Genomic DNA, 25,129 nt, shown 5'->3' on the forward strand with positions numbered 1-25,129 from the left:
TCTCACCCTCCAAGTGCGATATGCCCCCAGGTCGAGTGAATCACCTTCTCCTTTAATTCATCTGTAATGCATAAAATCTTGGACATACAGGTTTGGTTAACAAACAGTTTCTCATTTGTTTTATCTGATTATATATTTAACTTCTATACCCATTTGTTAGCTAGTAATTTTAAATTAGTTTATTATCCAATAGGCCCCATCCTATCCTAGACCACAATGTACCCCTCCCCCGTTTGATACCTGGCTCTGGCCAGGTATCAACCTTACCTATTCTAAATAATGACTTAGTAAAATATTCTTATGTTCTACATTATTATGTAGGAGCGCCCCTTTCATTTTCCACATGTCCAATTCTCCCTTTTGTCTCCATTCAGTAACTGTTATCTACCCATTCTGTTATCTCTGTCCTGGCGCCCCCTTCCAAAACTCCCTTCTCTGCTCTCAAACCTTCAAGGTCTCAGCAGTGCGGGGAGGGCCACTCTGTCTGCCCTTTCCCTTATCTGTCTGTAGCTTGGTCCCAAACATTAACTAAGTGTCTCACTGTTTTGACTTTATCTAAAATCATGGATTTAAAATTAACAACATGTCTTATAGTGTCAATCTCTAAAGTCCTTACATAACCTTAATAAACCTATCTCTATCTTCTTATGGCCAAAACAAATGCTAACCATATAAATTCCTTTCTTTACTAATAAGCTCTCTATCACTTTTATTTCCATGCCCTATAGGCTTAAAATATCTCCTGTTCAAACCAATTCAATAACAGCCCATTCAAAACCGTCATAGCCAATGTTTAAAACCAGAAACCTGACTCCTCTGTGGTTAATTGCAATTATGGTCAAGAGTTATAAACTCTATTATCTCAAAATTAGTATTCCAAATGACCACGATTTCATTATCCTCACTACATTTCCCTGTGGGTGATCAAACCACATGAAAATGCAATGAAAATAGGTCAAAAGGTTACACCTACATTCGTGTTCCATGCCATATCTAGACATACCAAAAGAACTGGGGTGCCACTCTTCCAGTCTTGTTCTTTTCCCCCTTACTTGTCTTGTATCTTCTGATCTAGAAAATCGTTAAATTTTAGCTTTGGAGTATTTGGGGTCGTCATATTTTATTTTAATGCAGTGGAATTTAGTACAGAATAGTTTTGGTAATGTGTGTGTGTATATCAGTGTATATGTTTGACTATCCGACTGTACTTAGCCCGTCACTGGATAAAATCCAGAATCCAATTTTTTTTTTACATGTATACATTAAACATTTACATTTTTCCCACTATGAACATTACCCTTTAGACGTTGAACACTTAGACTTTAGACATTGGAAACATTACACTTAAACATTGAACATTTTTCAACCTGGCGCCTACAAACACAAATAGACTATTCTTCACCGGACAATCGCCTGGACTATTGAATAAGTCTAGCCTACTCCTCACCGGACACAAGCCGGACCATACTAATAGGTCTTGACAAACTTTACCCCACTCGTCACTGGTCACAGCCGGACTATATGAATGGGGATGGAACAAGCCTATCCTTCACCGGCTGAATAGCCGGACTATTGAATAGTGCCTATCCCAATTTTAAGCCTACCCTTCACCGACTGAATAGCCGGACTATTGAATAGTGCTTACTATATTCCTCACCGGTCACAAGCCGGACTATACGAATAGATCTTTTTATCACATTAAGCCTATTCCTCACCGGTCACAAGCCGGACTATATAATAGCGCTTTTAACACAAATTAAGCCTATTCCTCACCGGTCACAAGCCGGACTATATAATAGCGCTTAAGACTTACAAATTATTCCCACATATGTTCACTTCACTGTCGTTCACATGTCATCTATGCTCATAAATTTAAACAAGAATTCTTACCCAGACTCGGTACCACTGATCAAAATTTGGAAGAACTATACGACAATATGCAAAGTTTGATTTAACAGGTCTTGCTTACCTTATTTATGGTCGACCAGGAGATCAGTTTCTCGAGCTGAGCAGAACTGCTGTCCTCCCCCCCAAAAGATTTCACCTGTCCTCCGTGAACCTTCCTTTCACCAACTCGCCCCCTCACATCCACATCAACCACTCTGGACCGGGTATCTAGATAACCATCCTCTGCTTACCATGTTTCTGTTGATAATTGGATATGGAGAAGGGCGAGCCGGTCAAGGATCGATTCGGACAAGGTGGTAAATTGTATGACAAGCGACAGCTTTATTTAAGAGTAAAGATATCTGGTACAAGCGTATACGGTCTCGTTCCTTTAGCTCATAGAGAACCTCCAGAAAAAAGCCCAGATAACAGAGTGCATATACATTTTATACAGTACAGAAAGTAGGTTGAGTCTGGAAGTTCTGGTCCTCTGGTTGGTTCTGATGAGTTGGGCGTCATCCTTCTGAGTCTTATAGCAAAAGTTCTTTGTTATCAAATGTTCAGCTAAGCAGGAGATTTTGTGTGTGCGTAGTCAGCCCTCTGTCCTTGGTTATGTGTGTGTGTCTCATTATTTCGTGAAATGCGGACCCAAGCACTCTTTTGATCAAAGCCTTTCCTTATCAGTGTTTATGAAAGGTTTACGTCAGCCCTCTGTCCTTGGGTGTGTGTGTGTCTGTCTCTGTATCTGTTTATAAGTGTGTGAGAAACCCTGCTTAGAAAGAAGTTAGTTATAACAATGTAATAGCAATATGCTTGTGTTATTTTAAATGGTATTTATTACATAACCCAATACTATAACAAACGTGATTAGCAACTATATCATATGTGATTGAATAATATAACAAACGTGATTAGCAACTATATCATATGTGATTGAATACTATAACAAACGTGATTAGCAACTGTATTAAATGTGATTGAATATTAGCTAACTGTTGGTCTGGGCGCCTGGGTGTCTGTGTGTGTGTGCCGAAAGTAACAGTTAGCTCAGATAAGAAGCTGGGAAGCTGTAGTTAGCCTTGAGCGAGAACAGTGGACATTGTATAACAGGTGTGAATAGCTCAGACAATATTACAGAGCTGTCTGACCCCAGTCTTTGGGGTGAAGAAGCGTAATCTACACAGCAACAGCGACGGGACAACAGAGAGCGCAAAGGGGCTAGGACTAGCTTATGTGCCAACATCAACGATAGGCTGGGTGAGTCTAAACCACGCCCAGTCTCTACTCTGACAGGCCGGCTCGGAAGTGGGAACTATCTCTGTCATGAGTATTTATTATAATGTCTTTGTCAGTAACAAGTGTCTTCTCTGTTACCACCCTGCGGGGTGGTGCAGTGGACCCGTATATACGAAAAATGTATTTGCCATTTATTAACTTTTGAATTAAACAATTATTTTAATCAAGTTCAGGTGTCCTATTGTTCCTATCTCAGTTGAACTTTCGCAACCCTAACAATCCCCCTCCTCTCCCCTGTAACTATTCCCCAGGTCGTTGCTGCAAATGAGAACGTGTTCTCAGTCAACTTACCTGGTAAAATAACGGTAAAATAAAAAATAAAAAAACAACCATGAAAAATGTAGGCTCTTCCTCAGTTATGCACATCAACTCATGCTAGCCAGAGCAAGATTAGCTCAAATCTAACAAAGGAACATTAGATAAATCCTCTCAAACTTTCAGCTAGTTAGCTTTCAAAATTGCACTCATAAACGATGGGGAACTGTAGCCTCCGCGCCCTTCTGCAGCTTGTCCAAACCAAGCACCCAACTGGCTAAAGTTGGCTTGCTTGCTAACGTTAGCTAGCTACTTCGACACAAATGAGAGAACACCTCAATGACCATCCCCGTAGCAAACCTGGTTACATGTTATCTAGAGCGTTCTTGACTAACTTATATATATATTTTTTAACCTATGTTTACTGACAAGGACATATTCGGCAGGTGTTGCGCGTTCGTAAAGTCATCAGTTCAGCGCTCTGGCACACAGACAAGAGTGCTCTGAAATCGGAGAGATAGCATATCTCTTGCGTTCAAGTTCCCTCTGGCTAACTGTATAACAGTCATTCTTGCTAGCTAACCTTGCATCTCTAGCTGTGTATAGCCATCAAAATAAATGTTATGAGGGTAAAAAGTCAGTCACTCACCCACTCCTCCAAAGATCCTCCTATCTAGTTAACGTTAGGCTGTGTTTTTAGCTTGATACATAAATAGATACGCTGGCCTATTAGCCACGTTATGACTAACTTGATCATTGCCCTTGCTAGTTTAATTGTATTGACATTCCCAGCCTTAGTTACATTTGTACATTTTTGTTCAGAATATTGAGTGTTTGAAACTGAAACAGTGCATCCCGAATGGAGGCAGCAAACAATGTACCAGACCAGCTGTGATTTACAACCTGATAGCAATATTTTTGGGACTACCAAGAAATCTATTGGTGAATTATATTAATCATGCATTGAACTGCATCCATCTACTCTGCCAACAATGCCTTAGTGTATGTCATGGAACGTTGAGTCAAATATAACCTATTTTTAAAACCTCTAATGTTGGTTTTGTCGCATGAACTGGGAATTAGATATTTTTGACTGATATGATTCTGTTTTATATCTGCAAAGTAGTTAAAATGCTGTCAGTTCCACTTTAAACTTTAGGTCACCGCTTACTCTGTGTGCTAAACGTGAAGTAATAGCTGTACATTTCGATTGGGAAATGCTTAATGGTTGCGTTTTTGTATTCTTATTATTGGGACCTACAGGCTTATTATGTCAGAGTTTATGGACTGCTCATCCTTTAACATGCTGTGTGTGACTGCTGTCTTTCCATCATCCCTATGCAGTGGTGCCTGGAGTAGTGGATATACTCTAATGTTGTGAAATAGTTCCCAAACAGCCCGCCCAGCGAAGGAAAAGCACCCACTCTGTGTGAAATGTTTTCCTGTTTTGGTGTGTGTTTTTTTATTTTTTTAAACGAGTTTTCCTATAGATTTCTGATTTTCAACCTCAACTATTTCCATATTAAGCAAAAACTGATTTAGACATTTTGCTAATTTATTAAAAAAATATATATATAATTTACGTAAGTATTCAGACCCTTTACTCATTACTTTGTTGAAGCACCTTTGGCAGCGATTACAGCCTCGAGTCTTCTTGGGTATGGTGCCAGGTTTCCTCCAGATGTGACGCTTGGCATTCAGGCCAAAGAGTTCAATCTTGGTTTCAGATCAGAGAATCTTGTTTATCATGTCAGTCATTTAGGTGCATTTTAGCAAACTCCAAGTAGGCTGTCATGTGCCTTTTACTGAGGAATGTCTGGCCACTACCAAAAAAGCCTGATTGGTGGAGTGCTGCAGAGATGGTTGTTCTTCTGGAAGGTTCTCCCATCTCCACAGAGTGACCGTCGGGTTCTTGGTCACCTCCCTGACCAAGGCCCTTCTCCCCTGATTGCTGTTTGGCCGTGCGGCCAGCTCTAGGAAGAGTCTTGGTGGTTCCAAACTTCTTCCATTTAAGAATGATGGAGGTCACAGTGTTCTTTGGGACCTTCAATGCGGCAGACATTTTTTGGTACCCTTCCCCAGATCTGTGCCTCGACACAATCATGTCGTCTCGGAACTCTACGGACAATTCCTTGAACCTCATGGCTTGGTTTTGCTCTCACATGCACTATCAACTGTGGGACCTTATATAGACAGGTGTGTGCCTTTTGAAATCATGTCCAATCAATTTACCACAGGTGGACTCGAATCAAGTCATAGAAACATCTCAAGGATGATCAATGGAGACAGGATGCACTTGAGCTCAATTTCAAATCTCATAGCAAAGGGTCTGAATACTTACGTAAATAAGGTAGCAGTTTTTATTCTGAATAAATTTGCAAAAAAATCTGTGTCCGCTTTGTCATTATGGGGTATTGTGTGTAGATTGATGAGGATTTAAAATTATATATATTTTAGAATAAGGCTGTAACGTAACAAAATGTGGAAAGTCAAGGGGTCTGAATACACTGTATATTTGGCCTGGCGAAGTGGTTTTATGTACTGACTGAATGGAAGTTGATAATTATGTTTTATTTTTTTACTCTGCTGGTATCGGGAAGAAATGACGAGTCGTCACTGTTCTAGACCGAGTCAAGACAGAGTACAAATGTATCCGACACCAAGACAAGAACGAAACACTCAATATGTGGTCTCGAGACCAGTCTCGAGTACTACAACACTGCACACACAAACATACAAACATACCCGCACTGCTCTCTCCACTGTACACCGGTCCAAAAGTCACTCCCAGTCTAGAGGTCTGTGTTTCTGTCAAGTTCTCAACATCTGAGCCAAACCAACTGAATGCTACTGCAAGTCTGAAGATCTGAGGCACAAGACGAACATCCACAAACACGGTAAATTCACACAGGCACATTGTCGAAAAAAAAGAATGAACAAAACAAATACAAAAACACAAAACAAACAAAGAACATCCTTAGACCAGTGATGTGGGCAAGAGCAGAGAGTTTGAACATTGGTTGTGAGGACACACCCTCAGGTCCCATATCTACTGTCTCTGAATTAAGAACACATGGTGTAGGTTCAGTCTCATGGTTTTAGCCCAAAATAACTGTAAAAAAATACAGGACACACCAAAGACAAGGAATAAATAGGTAACAGAAGAGATCCTAGCTAAGTCACACACACAGGGAGAGAAGGGCCCGATCCAGGCCTGCAGACCTAAAGCCTGGCTGTACCGTCACTGGGATAGGGGTCTCAGTCCCTTAGGTTAAGGTTGGGTGGTGCATGGTTGAGACACACACAGCCAAGCTGCACTGTCTTGACCCGTCCTCCCTCTGCAGTCATGATATAGGCTTAGAGGAGTTAGAAATGTGAGTGTTGTGGTTATTATAAAACACTGCATGTTTACAGAGCAAAGCCTCCATAGGAGCATCATCCTAAACTTCCCACATTCCCGCACATGCATGAATGGGAAGTTCACACAGACAGACACACACCTCCACCAACTCTTATAACAAGCCACTGCAGTCAGCCTAGCTGAGGAAGAGACATACATTTTATATACGGAATCTAAATGAGGAATACAATCACTTTTAGATTCGGAAGATAAGTATCAAATGTATTAAAATGTTAAAATGACAGAGGTTTGCTTGAAGGCAGGGGAAAAGGCCGAGTGCAATCCCAGGTGCCTGATCTCTCCCTCTACATCCAACAGAGGTCACCTGTTAAACCACAGAAAAAGTAACAACCATTCACAGCTTAACCTGATGCAGTTAATATTATCCTGGGCCTCTTAAGAGTTTGTGTGGAACCACAGTGAAGGGGTGCTAGCAATTATACTGCGTCACCCACTCAACCAGACCCAAACGTTCCTATAATACACCAGTGTTAACGGTTTTCCACAATCATAACAATTAATTTATTCAATGAGTGTCACGACCATAAGTGATAGATCTATGGTGAAATCTCAGATGTGGTTAGCTGCAGCAAAATACTTTCCCAAGTGTTTCTATTCCCAGTGTAGAGGCTGCAGGAGTCCCATGTGAATGTGTAGTAAAGGCAGTCCAATAGTCTCCATGATCTGCAGTCCTCCATGATCCCACCTCCCTACAGAGGCGCCCTACTCACAAAGACCAATGCTAGCCTGCTGTTAGAGGAATCTAGACGACATGTTCCCAGGAGGCTCCAGTCAGGGCAGCGGGCCTGGAGAGGGAGAGTGGGGACGTGAAGTGAGGCGAGTGGACACAGGAGTGGGTTAGACCAGGTCAGCCTGGGTAGGCCCAGGTTAAACAGAGGATCCCCATACGGTGCTTCTTTTTCTTGACCGTTTTGAGGCCGGTGAGCCGGCGCACATCCTCCTCCTCCGAGTCGTCCATCTCATCGTCAGCCGAGAACAGGATCTGAGAGAGAGAACGAGAGAGATTGGAAATGAGGCAAAAGGAAGTCACACAGCCTGGATGGATGATATTCAAAGAACACTGAGATATGGGTCAAATGAGTTGAATCCCAGAGTTTAAATGCTCACAGCCGCCAGCAAATCTCCCATGTCAGAAGAAACACATCATTCTTCATCCATCTGCCTCAGAGGGGTGGAAAGATGGGGGTAGGGGCTGATTGCTTAGGGTAAAAAAGTGCTCACCCTGGTGGCAGTCTGGTATATTACATCTCTTGGAGAGGCGCCTCCCTTTTGTCACGCATTCCATCTGACAAATTCAGGCTCCACACAGAGCTCCCTGGTGGTCTAGTGGTTAGGATTCGGCGCTCTCACCGCCGCGGCCCGGGTTCGATTCCCGGTCAGGGAACACACGTTTTATTCTTTCCAAGAAGGCCCGACAACCATAGCCCAGTCATCAAACATTTTTTATTTACACTAGCGTACCTCTGCTTTTACCCGTTCATTCAGATCTTAAAATACACATGCATACGGTGCATTGAGAATGCATTCAGACCTCTTGACTTCTTCCACTTTGTTACATTACAGCCTTATTCTAAAATGTATTAAAATAGTTTTTTCCCCCTCGTCAAACTACACACAATACCCCAAAATGAAAGTGAAAACAGGTTTAGAAATTGTTGCAAATGTCTTAAAAATAAAACCCGAAATACCTTATTTACCTAAGTATCCAGCCCCTTTGCTATGAGACTCGAAATTGAGCTCAGGTGCATCCTGTTTCCATTGATCATCCTTGAGATGTTTCTACAACTTGATTGGAGTCCACCTGTGGTAAATTCAATAGATCGAACATGATTTGGAAAGGCACACACTTGTCTATATAAGGGCATTGTGTGTAGATTGATGAGGGAAACATCTATTTAATCCATTGTAGAATAAGGCTGTAACGTAACAAAATATGGAAAAGGTCAAGGGGTCTGAATACAAATGTATTTCAAGATCTGAGTGAACAGGTAAAAGGAGAAGTACTCAAGAGTGTAAATAAAAGAATAGTTGTGATGACTGGGCTACCGTTGACGGGCATTCTTGGAAACAACAAAAAGCTTGTTCCCTGACCGGGAATCGAACCCGGGCCGCGGCGGTGAGAGCGCCGAATCCTAACCACTAGACCACCAGGGAGGTGTGAAAGTGGAAGGAACAAATGTCACTGGACAGAGAAGTCTGTCAAAGTATCTGGGTGTAGTATAGAGGGTTGCCATCGGGGTTGTTTACAGCATAACCAATATGTCAGCATCAACTAGGTCCAACTCATCACTAAAAAACAAGCCTGCTATTTTCCACCTTCTATAAGATCACTGCTCTTAATCTCCATGTAGACAGACTGTTCATTTTTTTTATATAGCTTGAGGCAGATTACTAAAGCTATATATGCTCTGTGTACACCTGTACAGGAAGGTTAATTTAATAGTGGGTTTGGGCCCCACTGGTGATTTGCAGATGGTTCTTCTGATTGGAGGAAGTGCGCAACGTGGTGGCAGTCTGCTACACTACATCCAGCTGTCTATGAGAAACTACTCCCATCACACATGCCACGGCCAGTCGTGTGTAGTGCCACAAAGTCTGTGTGACGGTAATGCCATAGGACATGCATTCCTAAGATTAGATACAGCTCCCTGGTGGTCTAGAAGTAAGGATTCGATGCCCTCACCGCTATTATATACATTCAAGTTATTTAGCAGATGCTATTATCCAGAGCGACTTTAGTCACTCAACAATGTCAATAGTGCTATTAGAGATGGGTGATATGGACAAAAAGTAACAACAATATAAATTGACCCATTTGTCTTGATAACAATAAATATATACATACATAGTACCAGTCCAAAGTTTGGAAGCACCTACTCATTCCAGGGTTATTTATTATTTTTACTATTTTCTACATTGTAGAATAGTGAAGACATCAGAACTATGAAATAACACATATGGAATTAGGTAGTAACCAAGATGTGTTAAACAATTCAAAACATATATATAGCCAACCTTTGCATTCTCTCAACCAGCTTCATTCATGAGGTAGTCATCTAGAATATATTTAAAATTAACAGGTGTCCCTTGTTAAAATTTGTGGAATTCCTTTCCTTCTTTTGAGCCAATCAGTTGTATTGTGACATGGTAGGGTTAGTGTACAGAAGAAAGCCCCATTTGGTAAAAGACCAAGTCCATATTATGGCAAGAACAGCTCAAATAATCAAAGAGAAACAACAGTCCATCATTATTTTAAGACATTATCTGCATTGACTGACTTTCATTTCATAAAACTTTTAAAGTTTATTCAAGGGAAGTCGCAAAAATCATGATGAAAACTGGCTCTCTTGAGGACCGCCACAGGAAAGCAAGACCCAGAGTTACCTCTGCTGCAGAGGATACATTCATTAGAGTTAACTGCACCTCAGATTGCAGCCCAAATAAATGCGTCAGAGTTTCAGTAACAGACACATCTCAACCTCAACTGTTCAGTAGAGACTGCGTGAATCAGGCCTTCATGGTCAAATTGCTGAAAAGAAACCACTACTAAAGGACACCAATAAGAAGAGACTTACTTAGGCCAAGAAACACGAGCAATGGCCATTCGACCAGTAGAAATCTGTCCTTTGGTCTGATGAGTCCATATTTGAGATTTTTTGCTTCCAACCGCCGTGTCTTTGTGAGACGCAGAGTAAGTGAACAGATGATCTCCACATGTGTGGTTCCCACTGTGAAGCATGGAGGAGGAAGTGTGATGGTGCTATGCTGATTACACTGTCTGTGATTTATTTAGAATTCAAGGCACACTTAACTAGCATGGCTACCACAGCATTAAGCAGCGATACGCCATCCCATCTGGTATGCGCTTAGTGGGACTATCATTTTTTCCCCCAACAGGACAATGACCCAACACACCTCCAAGCTGTATGAGGGCTATTTGACCAAGAAGTAGAGTGATGGAGTGCTGCATCAGATGATCTGGCCTCCACAATCATCCGATCTCAACCCAATTTAGATGGTTAGGGATGAGTTGGACCGCATAGTGAAGGAAAAGCAGCCAACAAGTGCTCAGCATGTGGGAACTCCTTCAAGACTGTTGGAAAAGCATTCCAGGTGAAACTGGTTGAGAGAATGCCAAGAGTGTGCAAAGCTGTCATCAAGGCAAAGGGTGACTACTTTGAAGAATCTCAAATATATTTTGATTTCTTTAACACGGTTTTGGTTACTACATGATTCCATGTGTTATTTCATAGTTTTCATGTCTGCACTATTATTCTAATGTAGAAAATAGTCAAAATAAAGAAAAACCCTTGAATGAGTAGGTGTCCAAACTTGACTAGTACTGTATAATTTTTTATACCTAAAGGGGTCCTAAAATTCTAAATCAAATAGCTAAATGATCTGTGGTATTACGATCTAAAAACAATTCCATATGTTAGCTTAGTAGAACCCAGACTGAATAGTTAACCACATAGATACCTGGACTAACTTTTTTTGGACTGATCACATACGCTGTTGCTGCGGTTTACTAAATCGGTCACTTTATTCCTAGTTATATGTACATATATCCCTCAATTACCTCGGCAGTGGTACCCCTTGTATAAATTATTGTTACTAATTATGTTCATTGGATTTAAATTGGCAAGTCAGTTAAGAACAAATTCTTATTTACAATGACGGCCTACCAAAAAGGCAAAAGGCCCCCTGAGGGGGCTGGGATTAAAAAAATATACACTGTTCAAAAAAATAAAGGGAACACTTAAACAACACAATGTAACTCCAAGTCAATCACACTTCTGTGAAATCAAACTGTCCACTTAGGAAGCAACACTGATTGACAATACATTTCACATGCTGTTGTGCAAATGGAATAGACAACAGGTGGAAATAGGCAATTAGCAAGACACCCCCAATAAAGGAGTGGTTCTGCAGGTGGTGACCACAGACTACTTATCAGTTCCTATGCTTCCTGGCTGATGTTTTGGTCACTTTTGAATGCTGGCGGTGCTTTCACTCTAGTGGTAGCATGAGACGGAGTCTACAACCCACACAAGTGGCTCAGGTAGTGCAGCTCATCCCGGATGGCACATCAATGCGAGCTGTGGCAAGAAGGTTTGCTGTGTCTGTCAGCGTAGTGTCCAGAGCATGGAGGCGCTACCAGGAGACAGGCCAGTACATCAGGAGACGTGGAGGAGGCCGTAGGAGGGCAACAACCCAGCAGCAGGACCACTACCTCCGCTTTTGTGCAAGAAGGAGCACGAGGAGCACTGCCAGAGCCCTGCAAAATGACCTCCAGCAGGCCACAAATGTGCATGTGTCTGCTCAAAAGGTCAGAAACAGACTCCATGAGGGTGGTATGAGGGCCCGACATCCACAGGTGGGGGTTGTGCTTATAGCCCAACACCGTGCAGGACGTTTGGCATTTGCCAGAGAACACCAAGATTGGCAAATACGCCACTGGCGCCCTGTGCTCTTCACAGATGAAAGCAGGTTCACACTGAGCACATGTGACAGACGTGACAGTCTGGAGATGCCGTGGAGAACGTTCTGCTGCCTGCAACATCCTCCAGCATGACCGGTTTGGCGGTGGGTCAGTCATGGTGTGGGGTGGCATTTCCTTGGGGGGCCGCACAGCCCTCCATGGGCTCGCCAGAGGTAGCCTGACTGCCATTAGGTACCGAGATGAGATTCTCAGACCCCTTGTGAGACCATATGCTGGTGCGGTTGGCCCTGGGTTCCTCCTAATGCAAGACAATGCTAGACCTCATGTGGCTGGAGTGTGTCAGCAGTTCCTGCAAGAGGAAGGCATTGATGCTATGGACTGGCCCGCCCGTTTCCCAGACCTGAATCCAATTGAGCACATCTGGGACATCATGTCTCGCTCCATCCACCAACGCCACACCACAGACTGTCCAGGAGTTGGCGGATGCTTTAGTCCAGGTCTGGGAGGAGATCCCTCAGGAGACCATCCGCCACCTCATCAGGAGCATACCCAGGCGTTGTAGGGAGGTCATACAGGCACGTGGAGGCCACACACACTACTGAGCCTCATTTTGACTTGTTTTAAGGACATTACATCAAAGTTGGATCAGCCTGTAGTGTGGTTTTCCACTTTAAATTTTGAGTGTGACTCCAAATCCAGACCTCCATGGGTTGATAAATTTGATTTCCATTGATACTTTGTGTGATTTTGTTGTCAGCACATTCAACTATGTAAAGAAAAAAGTATTTAATAAGAATAGTTCATTCATTCAGATCTAGGATGTGTTATTTTAGTGTTCCCTTTCTTTTTTTGAGCAGTGTATATATATACAGTGGGGAGAACAAGTATTTGAAACACTGATGATTTTGCAGGTTTTCCTACTTACAAAGCATGTAGAGGTCTGTAATTTTTATCATAGGTACACTTCAACTGTGAGAGACGGAATCTAAAACAAAAATCCAGAAAATCACATTGTATGATTTTTAAATAATTAATTTGCATTTTATTGCATGACATAAGTATTTGATACATCAGAAAAGCAGAACTTAATATTTGGTACAGAAACCTTTGTTTGCAATTACAGAGATCATACGTTTCCTGTAGTTCTTGACCAGGTTTGCACACACTGCAGCAGGGATTTTGGCCCACTCCTCCATACAGACCTTCTCCAGATCCTTCAGGTTTCGGGGCTGTCGCTGGGCAATACGGACTTTCAGCTCCCTCCAAAGATTTTCTATTGGGTTCAGGTCTGGAGACTGGCTAGGCCACTCCAGGACCTTGAGATGCTTCTTACGGAGCCACTCCTTAGTTGCCCTGGCGGTGTGTTTTGGGGCGTTGTCATGCTGGAAGACCCAGCCTCAACCCATCTTCAATGCTCTTACTGAGGGAAGGAGGTTGTTGGCCAAGATCTCGCGATACATGGCCCCATCCATCCTCCCCTCAATACGGTGCAGTCATCCTGTCCCCTTTGCAGAAAAGCATCCCCAAAGAATGATGTTTCCACCTCCATGCTTCACGGTTGGGATGGTGTTCTTGGGGTTGTACTCATCCTTCTTCTTCCTCCAAACACGGCGAGTGGAGTTTAGACCAAAAAGCTCTATTTTTGTCTCATCAGACCACATGACCTTCTCCCATTCCTCCTCTGGATCATCCAGATGGTCATTGGCAAACTTCAGACGGGCCTGGACATACGCTGGCTTGAGCAGGGGGACCTTGCGTGCGCTGCAGGATTTTAATCCATGACAGCGTAGTGTGTTACTAATGGTTTTCTTTGAGACTGTGGTCCCAGCTCTCTTCAGGTCATTGACCAGGTCCTGCTGTGTAGTTCTGGGCTGATCTCTCACCTTCCTCATGATCATTGATGCCCCACGAGGTGAGATCTTGCATGGAGCCCCAGACCGAGGGTGATTGACCGTCATCTTGAACTTCTTCCATCTTCTAATAATTGCGCCAACAGTTGTTGCCTTCTCACCAAGCTGTTTGCCTATTGTCCTGTAGCCCATCCCAGCCTTGTGCAGGTCTACAATTTTATCCCTGATGTCCTTACACAGCTCTCTGGTCTTGGCCATTGTGGAGAGGTTGGAGTCTGTTTGATTGAGTGTGTGGACAGGTGTCTTTTATACAGGTAACGAGTTCAAACAGGTGCAGTTAATACAGGTAATGAGTGGAGAACAGGAGGGCTTCTTAAAGAAAAACTAACAGGTCTGTGAGAGCCGGAATTCTTACTGGTTGGTAGGTGATCAAATACTTATGTCATGCAATAAAATGCAAATTAATTACTTAAAAATCATACAATGTGATTTTCTGGATTTTTGTTTTAGATTCCGTCTCTCACAGTTGAAGTGTACCTATGATAAAAATTACAGACCTCTATATGCTTTGTATGTAGGAAAACCTGCAAAATCAGCAGTGTATCAAATACTTGTTCTCCCCACTGTATATATAACAATATTGGACAAAACACACATCACGACAAGAGACAACACTACATAAAGAGAGACCTAAGACAACAACATGTATTATTACGTTTGACTATTTTATTATTTCTAAATGTTGTTTTTCTCTGTATTGTTGGGAAAGGCCTGTAAGTAAGAATTCAATGTTAGTCCACACCTTTTGCAACTTTGAAATTGGCTACTAGTGGGAACTTACACAACTGTCAATAACATCTGATTGGCTTGGAAGAAAAAAACTGTTATGGATATAACCAGATGAATTGGTTAAAACTAGAGGTCGACCGATTAATCGGAATGGCCGATTGTTTTCATAATCAGTTTTTTTTGTTTTCACCTTTATTTAACTAGGCAAGTCAGTTAACACATTCTTATTTTCAATGACGGCCTAGAAATGGTGGGTTAACTGCCTTGTTCAGAGGCAGAACGACAGATTTTTACCTTGTCAGCTCAGGGATTCAATCTTGCAACCTTACGGTTAACTAGTCCAACGCTCTAACCACCTGCATCACGAGGAGCCTGCCTGTTACGCGAATGCAGTAAGAAGCCAAGGTAAGTTGCTAGCTAGCATTAAACTTATAAAAAAAACTATCAATCATAATCACTAGTTATAACTACACATGGTTGATGATATTACTAGTTTATCTAGCGTGTCCTGCGTTCCATATAATCGATGCGGTGCGCATTCGCGAAAAAGGACTGTCGTTGCTCCAACGTGTACCTAACCATAAACATCAATGCCTTTCTTAAAATCAATACACAGAAGTATATATTTTTAAACCTGCATATTTAGCTAAAAGAAATCCAGGTTAGCAGGCAATATAAACCAAATGAAATTGTGTCACTTCTCTTGCATTCATTGGACGCAGAGTCAGGGTATATGCAACAGTTTGGGCCGCCTGGCTCATTGCGAACTAATTTGCCAGAATGTTACATAATTATGACTTAACATTGAAGGTTGCGCAATGTAAGAGCAATATTTAGACTTAGGGATGCCATCCGTTAGATAAAATACGGAATGGTTCCGTATTTCACTGAAAGAATAAACGTTTTGTTTTCGAAATGATAGTTTCCGGATTCGACCATATTAATGACCTAAGGCTCGTATTTCTGTGTGTTATTATGTTATAATTAAGTCTATGATTTGATAGAGCAGTCTGACTGAGCGATGGTAGGCACCAGCAGGCTCGTAAGCATTCATTCAAACAGCACTTTCGTGCGTTTTGCCAGCAGCTCTTCTTGAAGCATTGCGCTGTTTATGACTTCAAGCCTATCAACTCCCGAGATTAGGCTGGTGTAACCGATGTGAAATGGCTAGCTAGTCAGAGGGCTGAGCGCTAACGTCACTCGCTCTGAGCCTTGGAGTAGTTGTTCCCCTTGCTCTGCATGGGTAACGCTGCTTCGAGGGTGGCTGTTGTCAATGTGTTCCTGATTCGAGCCCAGGTAGCGGCGAGGAGAGGGATGGAAGCTATACTGTTACACTGGCAATACTAAAGTGCCTATAAGAACATTCAATAGTCAAAGGTATATGAAATACAAATCGTAGAGAGAAATAGTACTATAATTCCTATAATAACAACAACCTAAAACTTCTTACCTAGGAATATTGAAGACTCATGTTAAAAGGAACCACCAGCTTTCATATGTTCTCATGTTCTGAGCAAGGAACTTAAACGTTAGCTTTCTTACATGGCACATATTGCACTTTTACTTTCTTCTCCAACACTTTGTTTTTGCATTATTTAAACCAAATTGAACATGTTTCATTATTTATTTGAGGCTAAATTGATTTTATTGATGTATTATATTAAGTAAAAATAAGTGTTCATTCAGTATTGTTGTAATTGTCATTATTACAAAATAAAAATAATAATCGTCCGATTAATCGGTATCGGCTTTTTTGGTCCTCCAATAATTGGTATCTGCGTTGAAAAATCATAATCGGTCGACTTCTAGTTAAAACAGCAGAATTTGTTAAAGAAAAATACCTATATCCAAAGATAAAAGTGGGCTTAATAGGTTCACTTACCCTAACAGTAAGTGTTTAATTTTATTTAATTTTTTAATAATCCCGTATTTACATTTAAAATTGTTCCTCAACAGTCGTATGCTTGTGCTTATCAGGATGCATCTCTCCCTTCACTCTGTGTGCAAAGGGGGGAGAGGGAGTGCGAGCTGGAAACGAAAAACAGGGACAGGGTAGATACTTTCATTGCAGGAAGCATGCAAATGCATATTAATTCTAAACAAATAATTGTTTTGGAACCAAAAAATATTCAGGAAAGTGGTGTAGCCTAATCACCTAATATTACAGACGTAAGCAAATTTGCCTCAATAAGAGGGAATGTCGGTGTCGGTAATCCTTGCCTAATTAAATAAAAGGTTAAATAAAAATTGCTATGGATGAGTCATGAGTTACCCTCTTGTTACTGAAGAAACCAATTGCCTAGGTTTCACAATCAGCTCAACCTTTGATACCAAAGCAACAACTCTGGACTCGAAAAAAACTCCTTATAACGGATGGGCAGTTTGTTTTTACAGTTTCTGATTCATAAGAATTCCCCCTGCTCGAGGCAGACTGTTAAATGACTTAATGTATGAATGTTTGTGAGTGTAGTGGTTGTCTCTGGTCTGTGGAGGAAATTACAGGCCTGTAAAGTGACTGATCATGGGCACCAGGTGTAATGATTTACAGCCCAGAGTGAGGCTCCTGCTGGTGCTGGGCAGTGTTTGTCTACACAGCCAGTGGAGTTCAGGGAGGATGTAGCTTAGCACAGTGGCTACATCAGCCCGAGGCAATGGAGGAGAGCGAGAGGCCACACAGGGTTAACAAGGAGAGGGATTTTGGGGGTAAGGAGGAGGTGGACAAGGCTCAGAATCAAATCAAGGACTTTAGTCGATATTCCCCCTAAGGATTTTCCCGAGCTCTTTCCAAAACCAGCTTGTGTGTGTAATGTATGTATGATTGTGTTTTTACAATTTTTTTGTCCATGACTTTATAAATGGCCCTGTGTTAGTGGCGGGGTCCAGGTCTTACCTCAGACTCCGAGTCGTCGTGGGAAAGTGCCCGTCTGTAGCGCACCTTACGGTTGCCCCGCACATCATCCCCCACCTCCCGCTCCTCCAGCTTCGCTTTTGTCCTCCCCTTCTTCATCAGGAAGTTATCTACCACCCAAAACATCAGGGCCTGAGGACAACATATGGTACACAGCCCATTGAGCAAGTACATCACCAGACACACGACTGAGACAGTTTGATCACACACAAACCTAACTGGCTAAAATCTGTCAACAAACAGAACATCAAATACACATAGTTGTAGCAAACAACAACCTATGAAGTAATACCATTCCATATGATACTATGTTCTTCATAGAGCCCTGCCTCACGGAGGCACTGCACACTTAACTTACATTAACGAAGAATGGGACGATGAGCATGACGATGGCCAGCTCCAACTGAGGATTGTTTATGGGGTTCAGGAGAGCCAGCTGTGATACACAGACACACGAATGAGCACAACAAACAAGACAGGAAATAAAAACATTAACACAACCGAGTTAAAACAGACAAACTTTACAGTACTGTTAGAATTCATACACTTCCCACAGGGATAATATAAATGAACTGATACAAATGGTCATAGGTCAGGACCCTACCCAATATGCCCCCTTACTCACCTTCTTCCACTGGGGGATGAGTAGGACCAGGATGATGAGGACCTTCTCAAACATCATGATGAGGATGTAGAGAGCACACTGGCCCGCCCACGCTGTGCACTGCACGGGCTCTCCTACACACACACACATCTCTTACTATACTTGTGAGGACTTTTTTGGGAACAACAATTGAATCCCACTCCAAATACTGTTTTCCCTAACCCCTAACTCTAAACCTAAACCCAATTCTAACCCAAACCCCAAAATACTATTTTACAAGTGAGGACCGGCAAAAATGTCCTCACTTCTCTGAATATTTGTTGAGTGGTTACATTTCTCCAGGCCCATCTCAGCCTTTTACCAAAACAGAAGCAGGGTGACTGCTTTGTAATTGTTTTAACTGCAGATTGTGTCTTTAAATCAAAGAACCAGGGAAAGTTCATTGTGGCATCCATAAACTCTGCCTCAGTTGAACAAGTTAACAGTGATCCACTGTTTGATCTGGATGACATTGCAGCACTGCAGTGCACGAGGTAGCCTCTGCCCTCTTCTGGACATCATGTGTACTACAGGGTGAAAGGATCTCATCCACACCAACAAACACACACACTCTCCTGATCCTCACCGTATTCTCCGAAGCGTAGAGCATCCCACTGCCTCCACTCTACAATGGCACTGACAGTCCTCACCCCGGCGTATATCAGCAGCATGCCCAGAGACGCATCCAGGAGGAAGTTTATAAGGTAACTGAGGAAGAGAGAGGAGACATTACCTACTTCAAGGTTGAGGTATTTTTATTTAATTTTTTTTATTTCACCTTTATTTAACCAGGTAGACCAGTTGTCATTTACAACTGCGACCTGGCCAAGATAAAGCAAAGCAGTGCGACAAAAACAACAGAGTTACACATGGGATAAACAAACGTACAGTCAATAACACAATAGAAAATCTGTATACAGTGTGTGAAAATTAAGTAAGGAGGTAAGGCAATAAATAGGCCATAGTGGCGAAGTAATTACAATTGAGCAATTAACACTGGAGTGATAGATGTGCAGATGAGGATGTGCAAGTATAAATACTGGTGTGCAAAAGAGTAGAAAGAAAAACAAATCAAATATGGGGATGAGGTAGTTAGTTGGTTGGATGGGCTATTTATAGATGGGCTGTGTACAGCTGCAGCAATCGGTAAGCTGCTCTGACAGCCGATGCTTGAAGTTAGTGAGGGAGATATGTCTCCAACTTCAGTGATTTTTGCAATTCGTTCCAGTCATTGGCAGCAGAGAACTGAAAGGAAAGGCAGCCAAAGCAGGTGTTGGCTTTGGGGATGACCAGTGAAATATACTTGCTGGAGCGTGTGCTACCGGTGGGTATTGCTATGGTGACCAGTGAGCTGAGATAAGGCGGAGCTTTACCTAGCAAAGACCTATTGATGGCCTGAAGCCAGTGGGTTAGGAAACAAATATGTAGCGAGGACCAACCAACGAGAGCATACATGTCGCAACGGTGGGTAGTATATGGGGCTTTGGTGACAAAACGGATGGCACTGTGAGAGACTGCATCCAATTTGCTGAGTAGAGTGTTGGAGGCTATTTTGTAAATGACATCGCCGAAGTCAAGAATCGTCAGGATAGTCAGTTTTACGAGGGTAAGGAGGATTTGTTGCGAAATAGGAAGCCGATTATACATTTAACTTTGGATTGGAGATGCTTAATGTGAGTCTGGAAGGAGAGTTTACAGTCTAGCCAGACACCTAGGTATTTATAGTTGTCCACATATTCTAAGTCAGAACTGTCCAGAGTAGTGATGCTAGACGGGCGGGCGGGTAGCGATCGGTTGAAGAGAATACATTTAGTTTTACTAGCGTTTAAGAGCAGTTTGAGGCCACGGAAAGAGTGTTGTATGGCATTGAAGCTTGTTTGGAGGTTTGTTAACACAATGTCCAAAGAAGGGCCAAATGTACACAGAATGGGGTCGTCTGCGTAGAGGTGGATCAAATAATCACCAAGAGCGATATATATCATTGATATATACAGAGAAAAGAGTCGGCCCGAGGATTGAACCATGTGGCACCCCCATAGAGACTGTCAGAGGTCCGGACAACAGGCCCTCCAATTTGACACACTGAACTCTATCTGAGAAGTAGTTAGTAAACCAGGCGAGGCAGTCATTAGAGAAACCAAGGCTGTTGAGTCCGCCGATAAGAATACGGTGATTGACAGAGTCGAAAGCCTTGGCCAGGTCGATGAAGACGGCTGCACAGTACTGTTTTGTTTATCAATGGTAGTTATGATATCGTTTAGGACCTTGAGCGTGGTTGAGGTGCACCCGTGACCAGCTCGGAAACCGGATTGCATAGCGGAGAAGGTACGGTGGGATTCGAGATGGTCGATGATCTGTTTGTTCATTTGGCTTTCAAAAACTTTAGAAAGGCAGGGCAGGATGGATTTAGGTCTGTAACAGTTTGGATCTAGTGTCTCCCTCTTTGAAGAGGGGGATGACCGCGGCCGCTTTCCAATCTTTAGGAATCTCAGACGATACGAAAGAGAGGTTGAACAGACTAGTAATAGGGGTTGCGACAACGGATAATTTTAGGAAGAGAGGGTCCAGATTTTCTAGCCCAGCTGATTTGTAGGGATCCAGATTCTGCAGCTCTTTCAGGACATCAGCTGTCTGGATTTGGGTGAAGGAGAAGGGGGCAGTAGCCGCAGGGAGAGCAGAGCTGTTGGCCAGGGTTGGGGTAACCAGGTGGAAAGTGTGGCCAGCCGTAGAGAAATGCTTATTGAAATTCTCGATTATCGTGGATTTATCAGTGGTGACAGTGTTTCCAAACCTCAGTGCAATGGGCAGCTGCTCTTATTCTCCATGGACTTTACAGTGTCCCAAAGATTTTTGGAGTCAATGCTGCAGGATGCAAATATGTTTGAAAAAGCTAGCCTTTGCTTTCCTAACTGACTGTGTATATTGGTTCCTGACTTCCCCGAAAAGTTGCATATTGCGGGGACTATTCGAAGCTAGTGCAGTGCGCCACAGGATGTTTTTGTGCTGGTCAAGGGCAGTCAAGTCTGGAGTGAACCAAGGGCTATATTTGTTCTTAGTTCTACATTTTTTGAAAGGGGCATGCTTATTTAAGATGGTGAGGAAGGCACTTTTGAAGAAGAGGTAGACAATGTTATAAAGAGACTATCCTACATAGTCATACGCACAGTCAGACAAACACAATGACTGATGGACACATACAAATATACAGAGACTCACAGTGAACAGGGGTCCTCCTCTGTGAGGTCAGACAAGTAGACATTGGCAAAGTGAATAAACAGCATCCCAATGGCTTGTTTGGAGGTGTCCAGGAACCTGGAAGAGTTGGCCAGGACAGGAGGATATTTTTAAAACTCTTTGAGCATTCAAGTTGTTTCAAAAGCTGAACATAACATTACAACATGCACCAGTCTTGTGTTTATCTTAGTTGCAATTCACTGTTCACATTGTAACTAGGTCATAAGAAATATTGAAGAGGATAAGCTTGAATACACTGGTTGGGAGTGGGTGTGAGATGGCTCCTGTCTTACCAGATCCTCCAGGGCCTTCTCTCATGCTTGGGCTCCCTAAAGCGCTTTACTGTGGAGAGGAGACAGACAGAGAGTCACATATAGGACTGCTGCTCTCTTTCTCACACGGACACACACGACAGCAGTGGGATGAATCAGTACCTCTGTCCTAATTATGTCAAGGAGTAGATTCAATCAGCCTATTCATGTAAATTAATTTAGGACTGTTCAAGTCTGAAGTTAACTAGGCTTTACATTTTCATCATCAAGTTTAGTATGATGGTCAACATATCAGCATGACATGTAAGGGGCCTTTTTCTATGAGTATTGGCCAGTGTGATGGGAAATGCAGTTCAGTGTTCCCTTTTAACTAGGCTACACCTGGCACCATAGCCTAACTAATAGACTTAAGACTGAACCAAACAATGTTCATTAGGCTACATTCTCTTAACAAGTCAGCTATTGAGATGCCATGTTAACACAAGGTCAGACTATAGAGGAAGGGTGAATGGTAAAAGAGGAAGTGGCACACTACTGTACTAAAATTGTAGTCAAGCTGATGTTACTGTGACTATCATTATCAGCCAAATCTCACTTGGCCTGTCAGCAGAGGAAATACTTGGTTTGTTTCTTATGAGCTAAAAGAAATGTGCCTTTAGCACTGTAATCAAGAGGACCGGCTAGTGCTATTAGTATGTTACACCAGGCATTGTCATATTACATATCACACTGTCCTGACCACGTGACTGGTATATCAGTGACCTGAATCTTTCAGCATTATCACCTGGGTTACCAACCTGGCTATGGAAGAATGGGGAAGAGATACTGTAGGTTGGGAGAATGTGTTCAAACATTGTTCCCTACAGACACAATAGCCTACATGAAAGAAACTGCCCGACTGCTACTCTGGGGTTCAGGCCCCTATGTGTACGAGAGGCACAAGCCACTGGGTTATTTTAAAGTCTAGGCCTACACTTTAATTAATCCCTGTGTGAGCGTGTGTATTCTCTCAACGTGACATAATGGCTGACAAATAAAGCTCTGGCTGTTCCCAACAATAGTAATCTTGTTTCCATGCCCCCCCCCCCCCCCCCCCTCTCCTAACACCCATTACACATGATTGATTGCTGGGTGAGAAGTGGTTCAATGCTTTATGACTCAACTGGTCACTAATCTACTGGACATACCCTAATCCTCAATTTGTGTTTCAGCCATGGTACCACTAGACAACAATCTCCTAGTGTGTGTTAAGTACTTTACTGTGTGCGTGCATGCGTGTGTGCAAAGTATGTGTCTATGTCACCTGTCAAAAGGGGAGCTCGTTTTCCTAGTGTGATGCCCAAACGAATGTTTACAGTGGCATTTTCATATGGTTATGCTGTAACTTCAGGCTCCCTCATACATACTCAACACATAACAGAGTAGTAACTACTGACACACCCTGCATGTAAGCTGTGGGCTGTGTGACTGATGCAGGCTCAGGCCCAGCCAATTCCTGCTTAGAAAGCTGCATCAGGCATCATCGCTGCTCTGAGCTGAACATTCCTCACCTCTTGCTGATGTGACTGAAGTTCCTCTTCACCAGGGCAACATTGACACTGAATCAAAGGGGAGGACAAACTACATGGCCAAAAAGGCACACTAAGGGGATGGGCCAACATGGATGTCTGTTGTGTCCAAAGTAACTCCGTCCAATCCAGTCTTTTGAGACACAGTGAATGCTATGACTGCCAGTGATTCTTGCCAATTGAAAACAGACAATTAAAAACAAGTAGCCTAAGCAGGTTATTCAATTACAACAATAAGCCTATACTGAACAAACAAGTCAAATTTCCAGTCAGGGTGTGCGTCTGGCTGGCTGTACTCACACATCAGCGTACTGAAGGCCACCATCGCTAGCAGGCCTTGCAGGAAAATGCCGAAAGAGTCCATCAAGGCACCGTTCTCGCAGCCACGGGTGTCCGCATCTGGCGTGGGACTGGCGGACACTGACGTATTGGAAGAGGACATAGCGGCGGGTGCAGCCACGTCCCCGGCTTGAGAAAGGAGACTCACCCAGCTAACCGCCATAGTTGACCAGATAAAAAAATGGGTTGTTGGGGCGATGGCATATAGGTAGATAGCCAAGCAATAACTTTAATTGAAATGTCTCATCCACATAGAATAGGTGTCTTCGTCATCCAGCTAGCAATCGATTAGTTAGCTATGCAGACAATATCGGCAAAACAGAGAACGATAACTAGCCACTAGTAATGGAATCTTCTCCCTTTTAACTGCGGATCCATATATTTCCGTTTCCTATGTAGCCAGTGTCAGCAAACAAATGCCATTGTTGATAATATTAATCCCGAATAGCCACAAAAGGACGAGATACATACCATGCGTCAGCATCTTCTTTTACGACAAATTAAAACCCATCTTGGGTCCCTACCTAACGTTAACTAGCTTTAGCTTAGCTAGATACACAGGCAAGCATGGACAAGGATACTTCACGGAAATACCACACTTACATGCATGCAGCTACTCAATGTTTTACTAAAGGAAACATTAGCAACAAAGTTGCATTTAACATCAGTCGGGTAAAAGATGAGTCATCCCAAGGCATGTTCTTCATGTGATTTTAGCAGTGCGCGAGAGGGTTAACGTTAGCTAACAAATGAAGCTAGCTGATTTCGGCTATTTTTGTACCACTTAACGTTAGCTAGCTATGCTATCAAGCTCCTTGAGTAAATACAAATGTGTTGCGCTAATATCGCGTCAGGTACAAACCACCAGTTATCATTTTAGCTAGCCTAACGTTACCAGGGTGAAGCAGGTAGTTGCTAACGCCGGTAATTTAGCTAGGCTAGCTAAATTAGCTACATAGTCTGGTTCAGTCCAAGTAACGTTACTTGCAATTGATCTCTCCTGCATGTATGACATGCATGATATTGATCTTTTCACGACTCCAGATGTTATTGTATTTGAAAAAAGCTGTTTAGCATAAAATCTATGAATAATGACCTGAGTATCCAGTCCATTCGTTGCATAGCTAGCTAATTTACCACTAGAATTTCAAGCTACATCCCTTCTGAGTCTGTTCAGACTGCCCACTCATGTTGACAAGACGTAAAGGTTCATGTGCTCGACGT

The 25,129-nt window shown here is 42.6% G+C and overlaps 1 protein-coding gene and 2 non-coding genes across 3 annotated transcripts; 1 reads left to right on the forward strand and 2 right to left on the reverse strand.

Annotated features, from left to right (window-relative positions):
* Positions 1–680: 680 nt before the first annotated feature.
* Positions 681–25,072, reverse strand: LOC139536575 (store-operated calcium entry regulator STIMATE-like). Its single transcript, XM_071337214.1, has 8 exons — positions 23,867–25,072; positions 22,020–22,068; positions 21,709–21,804; positions 19,079–19,200; positions 18,475–18,587; positions 18,208–18,285; positions 17,832–17,981; positions 681–7,841 (listed from the first exon to the last, which is right to left on the reverse strand). Exons 1-8 carry the CDS (start codon positions 24,066–24,068, stop codon positions 7,707–7,709), a joined length of 945 nt encoding a protein of 314 aa, XP_071193315.1. The 5' UTR covers positions 24,069–25,072; the 3' UTR covers positions 681–7,706.
* trnae-cuc (transfer RNA glutamic acid (anticodon CUC)) lies at positions 8,172–8,243 on the forward strand. Its single transcript has one exon. It is a non-coding gene; the product is annotated as a tRNA-Glu (tRNA).
* Positions 8,942–9,013, reverse strand: trnae-cuc (transfer RNA glutamic acid (anticodon CUC)). Its single transcript has one exon. It is a non-coding gene; the product is annotated as a tRNA-Glu (tRNA).
* Positions 25,073–25,129: the final 57 nt, after the last annotated feature.

The sequence above is a fragment of the Salvelinus alpinus genome, chromosome 12, assembly GCF_045679555.1.
Source record: "Salvelinus alpinus chromosome 12, SLU_Salpinus.1, whole genome shotgun sequence".
In the NCBI taxonomy this organism is placed as follows: domain Eukaryota; kingdom Metazoa; phylum Chordata; class Actinopteri; order Salmoniformes; family Salmonidae; genus Salvelinus; species Salvelinus alpinus.

What these genes read in the sequence shown, in the direction of transcription:
- LOC139536575 (XM_071337214.1), bottom strand. Translation starts at nt 24,068, where the DNA reads ATGGCGGTTAGCTGGGTGAGTCTCCTTTCTCAAGCCGGGGACGTGGCT. An exon ending in TCGTCCCATTCTTCGTTAAT is followed by an intron (nt 17,982 to 18,207) that starts GTAAGTTAAGTG and finishes TGTTGTCCTCAG; the next exon opens with GCCCTGATGTTTTGGGTGGT. An exon ending in ACGACGACTCGGAGTCTGAG is followed by an intron (nt 7,842 to 17,831) that starts GTAAGACCTGGA and finishes TCTCTCTCTCAG; the next exon opens with ATCCTGTTCTCGGCTGACGA.